Source organism: Thermobia domestica, chromosome 14, assembly GCF_964235325.1.
Source record: "Thermobia domestica chromosome 14, izTheDome1.hap1.1, whole genome shotgun sequence".
Classification (NCBI taxonomy): Eukaryota; Metazoa; Arthropoda; class Insecta; order Zygentoma; family Lepismatidae; genus Thermobia; species Thermobia domestica.
The window spans coordinates 7946410-7956240 of record NC_137467.1 but is presented as its reverse complement, the minus strand read 5'-3'; the positions used below and the strand labels follow the sequence as shown (position 1 = coordinate 7956240).

At 34.0% G+C, this 9831-nt stretch overlaps 1 protein-coding gene across 1 annotated transcript; it reads left to right on the top strand.

Annotated features, from left to right (window-relative positions):
• The first annotated feature begins 8409 nt into the window (after positions 1-8409).
• LOC145670667 (protein GVQW3-like) lies at positions 8410-8856 on the top strand. The gene has a single exon (XM_081739459.1). It carries the CDS (start codon positions 8410-8412, stop codon positions 8854-8856), a length of 447 nt encoding a protein of 148 aa, XP_081595585.1.
• Positions 8857-9831: the final 975 nt, after the last annotated feature.

Genomic DNA, 9831 nt, shown 5'->3' with positions numbered 1-9831 from the left:
GTCTTAGACCTGTTTATTTTTATTCGAAATTAGTTTCCGAAAGAGATTGGAGTAAAAACGTGTTCGAATTGGAATTAAAATCATTACCTTTGGCCCTTTCGAAATTTGAACCTATCTTTAATGATTCCAAAGCTTTAAGTTGGACTTTTAAAAGTCACGGTAGCCAGAGAAAATATGGCACTCTTATAGAGAAGATAAGTAAATTTCAATTGGATATGGTTCATCTGAAAAGTTCCGTCAATAGCCAAGAAGATTTTATCAGCAGATTGTATGATACAGCTTATTTTCATTCCCCATCTTCAGAAATAGAAGAAATTTTATAATATGAAGGTAAAACAGCAACCTTATCTTTTATTAACTTTTGAAAGCTTCCTTCTTTAAATGCATGTTTACAGGAACTACAGAGACAAGATCCAGAGTTAAATGGCATTATTACAGAGATTGAAAAAGGTAACACTGTGCCAGGTTATGTAATTAAAAATAGTTCTGTGAAAATATACTAAAGGTAAAATAAATAATTGTTTAAGAGCAGTAGCGCCTAAAGAAATGAGAAATACCATCATACAATGTCATCACGATTTTCTAGGTTCAGGATCACATCAAGCAATAAAATGTACTATAGGGCGCATCGTAGAAAAGACCCCGTGGTCAGGGATGTTCAAAAAAATTAAAGATTACGTACAGAGTTGTAAAATTTATCAGAAAAACAAACCAAGAAATACAAAAATGGTGGGAACATGTTCAAAAACAGTAACAATACCTAACCATACATTTTACATAGATGTACAAGGACCACTTCCAAGTCGTTCAGGATATAAATATATTTGGTACTAACAAATAGTGCTAGTAGATATTCATTTTTAGAACCATTAAAACAACTAAATTCTAGAGTTATAATAAATAAGCCGGAGAAAATCCTCTGTTATTACGGATGGATAAAAATTTGGTTTCAGATAGAGCTTCATATCTCGTTAGTGACGCCTTTGAGACATATTTGTACAGTCAAGATATAAAACATATTACCACCAGTCCTTATAACCCTAGTTCGAATTTAGTAGAAAAAGTGAATGCCATTGTAAAACAGACATTACGTTGTTATATTAATAATAATCAAAGTAATTGGTCTAAACTTTTAGATAAGATCCAATTTACTTTAAATTCAAGTATAATTAGTGAACTTGGTGTCTCACCATCAGAAGTTTATTTAGGAAGAAAACATTCGAGTCCATTAGATTGTAAATCGTTTTTAAATATAAACATTTTAGAGAACGAGAGAAACAAGGAACAAATGTTAGAAATATCAGATAAAATAAGTAAGTCATGGAAAAGATAAGAACAAAATTATAAAAGGAAAAGAATTCCTGCTGATTTTGCCATAGGTCGAAAAGTGCTCATAAAGAATATGACTAAGGCTTCACTATATAAGAAATACAATCCTAAGCTCGACAAAATTTACAGAGACCCGTTCGAGATTACAGCTTTTCCGACACCTAATACAGTTTGGGCTAAATTAATAGAGTATCTAGAAGTAAAAGTAAAGCGCCATGTTAATTTTCTAAAGAAATATTATGAGCGTAGAAATTCTCAAAATGCCAATGCAGCAGCAACAATATTAGTAACTTAAATTTGTTTTGTACAGATGTTGTGTAGTGTGTTAGTAGAGAAAAGAAATGCATTTGTATATAAGACATTTGTAAAAACAACAGCATGCTATTATTTTTGTTATATTAGTAGGTAGAAATGTTTATATAAGAATGATACCGTTTTGTTAATTATTTCACAGCATTCTTATAACCTGGGAATCTGCCAAACAAAAATGAAGATCCATTAGAACTAGCGTTAGGAGGAGTGGTACTGCCTTCTGACAAATGGCGTCTAAGATTACATGGATTGAGAACTTTCGTCAGTAATCATCATTGTATTTCTACGTAGTAAGGGCTCTTGAAATACAATTAGGAACAATCCGTGAATCAAATTTAGTGTAGTGGAAGAAGATCTAGTGAAAGTAGAGAAGCAAACAAATAAATTTTTCAGTGCAATGATCGAAAGAATTGTTTGTGCACTTCCCGAGATTTTTTGTTGTGTGACAAAATTTATTTGTTCCAGAGAGAAAAAAAACACCTTACGTATGCATTTACCACAGGTGATACTGTCATAAGTGTTTACTAGCTTGCAACCCTGTTCTCTAGCTGAAGTAGTGGACAGTGCTGCCATCTGCGAGGTTTCGTGGTTGTACAGCGAACCTTCCCTCTTCAGTTAGCAGGAATAAGTATGTATGGTAATTACTACCTTTATTTTTCTTAGTAGTCATATATTCACACGAGCATGTTATAAAGCAAGAATCATTAGTTTTGTACTTTCAGTTATATTTAAGTTTGTGCAGCGTGTTATTTAAGCAAATATGAAAGTTGAAAGTAATTTATGTAATGAAAAACAACAGAAATTTTGTGGTGGAAAAATTCGTTGAAACCTGTTTGACTAGTTACGCTTATGAACCTATGGGCTCACTCTTGTGTTAAGTTAACTGGGTTTTGGTATGTATGATTTTATTGTTCTGTGCATGGAGAAGAACTTTAATTTATTATTTTGGGTATCAATTTCTACAATTGAGAACATGCTCTATAAACTTTACAGGTCCCCATTATTATTATTATCTTGCCGATAATCAAAATTGTTTGAAAGTGAAGCTTACTTTAAACTGCATTTTGTTGTCTAAACCAAAGAAAGATTATTGGTTTAGAATCTATTATTTTTTGTCTCAAAAATATTTAAATAAACTTTGTTATTTTCGTTTAGTTGAAAAAAGTCACATGTTTGCTTTTACTATAAAACCCTTTGAGAATACACCACTAAACGTTGTATCCGAGCGGTTCTTTATAAAAATGTATAAGAACCCGCAACAACAGCGCTGGTTTCTCCATCTTGCGTAATGTCGAAATGAAAGTTAGTGTATCCTTGACGAAAATCAAGGCTAGGAATGCTGTTGCCATGATTGAAAAAGTGAATACCTGATCCACAGAATAAGGTATGATATGAAGAAACATAAAGATTTTTTTCAAAGTTTGGTTGTAAAGGTTTTGAAGGTACAGGTTTTTCATCAAAGTATAATGAGAAGAAATTGATGTCAAAATGTTTGAAATGAAATGGATTTGAAGATACCGTTCCTCTATAGACATCATTTGAGCAAACGCCACCATCACTGTAGTTGGTAATACTCCCATAAATAATTTATCGATTATTTTTGATTGAAAATCCTTTGGAATGAAGAATGACTTCATTTGCATTCTTGTGAGAGGATATTTAGCGGTTGTTGATTGTAGAAGCTTTTCATGTGCTAGTTTTATTGAAGGACTAATATTAGTATTTTTAATATGTGAAGCAGCGTCTAAAATATTCACTTTAGCCTCAACAGATGAATCACTAGCGATGAGACAAAAGTTTGGATTTGCAGGAATTAACTTGATGCGTAATTCTACTCCTTAGATTAAAAATTTATCCTGATTAAAAATATCACGATGAAGATGTCCAAGCATGTTGAATTTTGTACTGTTTTTTGTTAATTCATAACGTTGTTTAAAATCCTGTATTACCACTAAATGTTGCATCCATATGTCCAGCAGTATCTTGAACCAGAATGAACATTGAAGATGAGTATTTTTAGCAGACTCATAATAATTTAATAGTTTTTCGATGTATGATTGATATGGATGATTATGAGATGGAAATGAAATCAGGTTGTTATTTAAATATACTTCCACTTCACTGAACATAGAATTTAAAAAGTCATTAATAGGAGCCACCCCTTTATTACTTTCACCAAATGCTGAACCGTTAGGCTCAACGATTTGAGCTTCAATGTAAAGGAGGAGAGTATGTGGTAGATCTATGTATTCATCACTTGTTCCTGGGATGACAAATTCTATAGGTGCATTATCAGCTAGTGAACTGATTGGTTTATATGTAACAAAATGATTATCCAATATACTTGTTTGTGTTGGTTTTGTAGAAAAAATGTAGTTCACTTTTTCACACTCACAGGATTGATGATGTAAGAAAGTCATTGTGATGAAGATTTAGTCATAGATATCGTCTGATTTCCTCTTCTAATAAGACTAATTTTTCTGTGTTTTCTGTGTACGTTTCCTCTTACCCTTCTTCTTCTTCTTCTTCCGCTTGATGATATGTAATGATGAAGGGTTAAATATGAAGTGATGTGTAATTCTTCTTTTCCTTCGCTGATATCCAGATCCTAGCATAGATTTCAGTTTATTATTAGCTTTTTCTTGCAAGATGGACCTCGCTTCACCAAATCGTTGATGAAAGGATTCGTTAATAGGTTGTTTATCGATGATGACATCATTAATAAAGTTTGCTCCAGATTTTAATAATTTCTTTCCTGTTCTTTTAGCTCTTTGTTTTACTAATGGCATGACAGAACGAAATAATCCTGCAAGGAACTTCCAATACCATAAGGTGATCCAATATAAACGTTTCCAGTTCCAGAAAGAGCTTATTTTTGATAGTATTGTAAATATGGATTATTCATAATTGTTGATAATGGCGCTCTGGTCAAATGCAGTTTAACAAAAAACAGTTCCGAAAGTGAATGCCAGTGGAGAGCCTGTACTATCTCTCATATCTATCTTGATGTGTTCAAAATACATCTTTTCTATAGGTACATATTGTGGAGGATTAAACATTTCTATAGCACTACTTTCATTTCTATAGCACAGGATTCATATTTATGATACGTAATAATGGTGCTACTGTATCTCCAACAAATACGGATTGAATTGTATCACATTATACGTATATTGTAGATGGAAGTCCTAAATTTAAATTTGGAACTCTTTGGCTTTGTTGCATATCCTTTAAATCAACGTTCGGATCAAACCCCAACATCGCACTAATACTTGGTGAAAGTGCAAAGTCCACATCTATGTCTTTATGAAGACGTCGCATAAAACAGTTATTACTGTGACGAATGTCGGAAATATGTAAATTTGTGAATCTGTTGTGCGTATCTTTATCAATTCTGAAATGTCAGTGTAATAACGTACAGGAATAGTTACACATTTCCATTAATCACTTTTTGCAGGTTTGTAAAAAAATTATATTTTGTTCATTAATATTTAAAATTAAATGGGGATAATGAATCTCATCAATAGCCACTTCCCACTTTTCAGGGAATTCCTTCTTTGGTAAAGGTTAGTAGTGTACAATGTTAACGCGTTGTCAGGAAAATATGGCATAGAACTATTACTGGGAAGCGTAACGTAAAAATCTCCACCAGGTTCCATTGTACTTCTTGATTTTCTTTACGGGTGATGCAGGTATCCAGGAATCGAAAGAAGAAGGATATCCTTTCCAATGAACAAGATATTCTTTTCTGCTACCTTTTCTTCTACTGTGTATGATTTTCTATGAAAAATGTTTTTGATAACGTCATAGGTTGTAATTCCTCTCTATAAAATAATCCATCAAGTGGTTCCTTGTTTAAATCTTCTATTTCATAAACAGGTGGATCTCTAGGTATTATCTTCACTTTAAATATTTTTAAAGTCCAGTTTGCATGCATCCTTTATCAAATGTACATTTAGTTTTACTAATTCTTACTGTATCACCAATCTTAAGATGTTTTCAGAAATCTGGATTCTTCTTCTTTATTTTATTATCATACTGATTATGCCATACTTGTAATAAGTTATTTTAAGAAACATTTGCAGGTGCCATCTTAATGCTTGAATGATAAACTTCATTGTATGATTTCAGAAGAAGAGGTAATACATTAACATAATTATACGTTTGATACTTTGTGAAATACTTTCGCAATTTTTCTTTTACAGTTCTGTTAAGACGCTCTACAATACTAGCCTTTATATCAAAATTCTTACTAGTAATTTGTTTTATTTTGTTTTCCTATAAGTACTTCCGTATTGTTTTATTAGTAACCTTAATTAATTTTATCTGTTCGAAATATAATTGGTTTTCTGTCTTTGAAAACAATTTTTAATGCTTTTAAGACATTATTTGTACTTTTAGATTTTAATGGCAGAGTCCAGGCATATCGACTTAATACATCCATCACTGTAAGAATATAACGATATCCGTCATTAAATTTATGAAGAGACTGAAGATCATTAATATCACTTTCCCACTCATCATCAATGTTATTCACTACATAGAAATCTCTTTTAAAACGACGACGTACTGGTTTGTGTAACGTATATGTTGTTTGCTTCAGTAACCATTCTCTTATACAGTGTATGGGAATTTTCTTCTTTGTAGCTATCCACAATTCTTTAGCAGTTGAAAACGAAGTAGGATGAGAAGGGTTGTAGTAAATTTTGCTTAACTGTTTGTGTATAGTTTCCATCTTGACAATACTGGACGTTTACATGAAGGTTCCCTTTTCCTTATAGGAGATACTACTTTTTCCTTTTCTTTTTCTTTTTCTTCGTCTTCAACAAACGATTTCGGAGGTACTTTTTCCCTTGACAATGATGCTACTCGTGATGTTTAGTTCGTCGTAAAATATATGAGAAACGTTTTGGATTTCCAATAAGTTCTTCAGGTGTTATTAGAAGATAAATAATTACAAAATTTCTCCCATTCAGGTGGATTTGTGTGTTTCCGTGGTCGCGACACATCACAAACTAAATCTACAATGTGAGATCCTTCAAATCACATTTGATATAAACAGTTCCTTTATTATCCCAAGCGATATTATCATTCTATGCAGTAGTAATACAGCTTTTACCGAACATTTTGGCTATAGATAACAATAACAAATCTTCTTCTACTTCAGGCTTCTCTGATTTAGTTGACGTAATCGAAAATGCCACAGGTTCTTCTCGTTTTGGTATTAAATGTAAATATTTTTGAACATTGTTATATTGATTACATTTTCTTCATCACTAAGAGAGGATAAATGTAAAATCTGTTGCATTTTTTGATCCAAACTAGATTCACGTTTCTCCAGGGCTGATGATGATGATGATGATGATAATGTCTATACGATTAAGAACTTCAGGTGGAACTAAAATCATTTTCTTTGAGTCTTCCATTGCACTAACGGAATAGTAAGCTTGATAATGCACCACTTAAAATAGGAGCTAATAATCCCGGTACGAATCCATCCTCTTGCACCAATAAGTGCTTCTTCTTTTCGATGGAGTTTCCTTTGTTCACAAGATATCGAAGTCTCCTCTTGTACCGCTTTAGTCTTGCTTTTGTGTGTTTATAAGAGGTACATTCCCTTTTATTACATTATAAAATTCGCAAATACTACGAAACACTGAAGAGTCTGCGTTTGCCACTATAGCTTTACGTATTTTAGGATTTGCTTTGCTCAGCGTACGAAGATCCCCGTGTTTTACTCTTGGAAACATATGAACAGAATGAATAAACACAGTATAAAAGTAGCATTATAAACACACCTTCTTCTCTTTCGTTGGAACATAAACGTAATGATAAATATAATCAGGAAAGATATTTGTTTGAAAACAAAATTCATCTGGAGCATCCTGTTTTAAATCAATAAATAAATATCCATATGGTACCTTTTTTGTGTCGTTGAAACTTTCTTGAAGAAATTTTGGATTATCAGAAATTAGCTGATAACTAATATGTTCCATTTGTGATTTATCTCTTGGATGTTTAAATAATATGAGATAAGAACAATTCAAGTTCATATCTCTGCTTCCTTTTCCCTGATGAAATATGTTTTGTGTAATAAATAGTTCACTCACATTTCTATCATGAGAACCTTTTGTAAAAAAAATCAACTATATTGCGGTTCACTTCACAATATGATCATCAATAATAATAAAACGAAATCCAGTTTCAGGTAAAAAGTCTTTTGTTCGAGATAATCTTTCAATAAATTGTACTTTCTTTGAACTTTCTCTGTATGCATTTTGCCACTCTGAATTGAACCAATAAATATGACGAAACGATGTATTAACCAATCGTGATAAATTATACAGTAATCGTATTACACAGGATGTTTCTCCAAATCCACTTAGTCTGCAAGAATACATGAAAAGGGATGTATCCACGTCGTATCCATGTTAAAGTGTATGATCATTCTTTCTTCATCCGTATATTTATAAAGGACCATATTACATTTATCTTCTTTTGTTGGAAGGATTGCATCCATACGGAAGTGTATCATATGAATTTGGAATTCTACGCCGTTTTATGTAATTCACCTAATAGACTTGTTTCGGGCATGCTGATGATAGTACAAGGATAAATCAAAAAGTAAGGTGAAATTGCCTGTCAAACCCATAGTATTGTGTGTAGCTAATTAATTCTTTTCCATGTTACAGGTAGTCTGGTAATAGAAGTGTGACGGCTTGTACAACATTCTATGTCCACCCGTCTGGTGCTGAGAGCAACTCAAAGATGGCGCAACGACTGAAACATTACACCAAGGAGGAAGTGCGCGGTGTCATTCGTTTTTTCTGGGCCAAGGGAATAAAACCATGTGATATTCATCGAGAATTGGTGCAGGTCTACGGATATAGTGTTATGTCGCTGAAACAAGTGCACGTGTGGTGTAACGCATTTGCAAGTGGTAGGAGTACTGTCACAAATGATGGCAAAAGTGGCAGACCATCAACGTCCATCACCGACACGAATGTGGCTGTCGTCGATGCCATGATTCGTGAAGACAGAAGAGTGCGTTTGCAGGACATTGCCAATGAATTCAATATCTTATGGTTCCGTAAGCGGTATCGCCATGACCAACTGGGCTTCACAAAAGTGTGTGTGCGCTGGGTACCCAAGCTTCTGAGTAACGGACACAAAAACCAGCGAATGGGCATTTCCCTGAGCCACCTCACACGTTAAGCCGACGAAGGAAATTCATTCCTTCATCGCATCATAACGGGCGATGAAACTCCGATACCTCTATGGACACCTGAATCCAAACGTCAGAGCATGACATGGAAACATCCATCGTCACCACAGGCCAAGAAATGCAAGACAATAGCATCTGCCCAGAAAACAATGGCTACTGTGTTTTGGGACCGTCTCGGTGTTATTCATGTTGAATTTCTGGAAAAGGGTACGATCATTAATGCAGACACCTACTGCCAAACCCTGGACAGGCTGAAAGCAGCCATACGGCAGAAACGACGGGGGGCACTCCGAGAGGGCGTGTTGTTACTGCATGATAACGCACGTCCACATACAGCCGGACGGACCCGTACACACCTCCGCGGGTTCAAGTAGGAAATTCTCGATCACCCTCCGTATAGCCCTGATTTAGACCCGTCGGATTACCATTTGTTCGGCCCCCTGAAGCAACATCTTTGTGGGCAGCGTTTCCAGATATTGACAGAGGCACAACAGGCTACACGTACCTGGTTAGGAAATTTGAAACCACATTTCTTTGAACAGGGCATGGATGATTTGGTGCCGTTGGAATAAATGCTTAGACAACTACGGTTCCTCCTTCGAATAATAGTGTGATACCATACTTCAAACATAGTAGAGCTTCATCGACGTTTCTCTGTACGCTTTTCTGTAAATCAACAATTCACCTTACTTTTTGATTCACTCTTGTATAAACTTTCCTGCGGCAATTTTTTCTCATTTGTAATTTTGACTTCGGAAAGTCGAGATTCTTTTTCTTCTTCTCCCTCCTCTTCATTATCTGGCATCATTTTCTTCATTAAATCAAATTTAGGTGTTTAGAATATTCATAATTTAATGAAAAGCCTCTTATTTTGCATACTTAATACTCTTTCGTATTTGGATTAAAAATACGTAACATAATTATTCGGTCAAGCCGATACCTTATCTAAGATATATGCCTCTTTA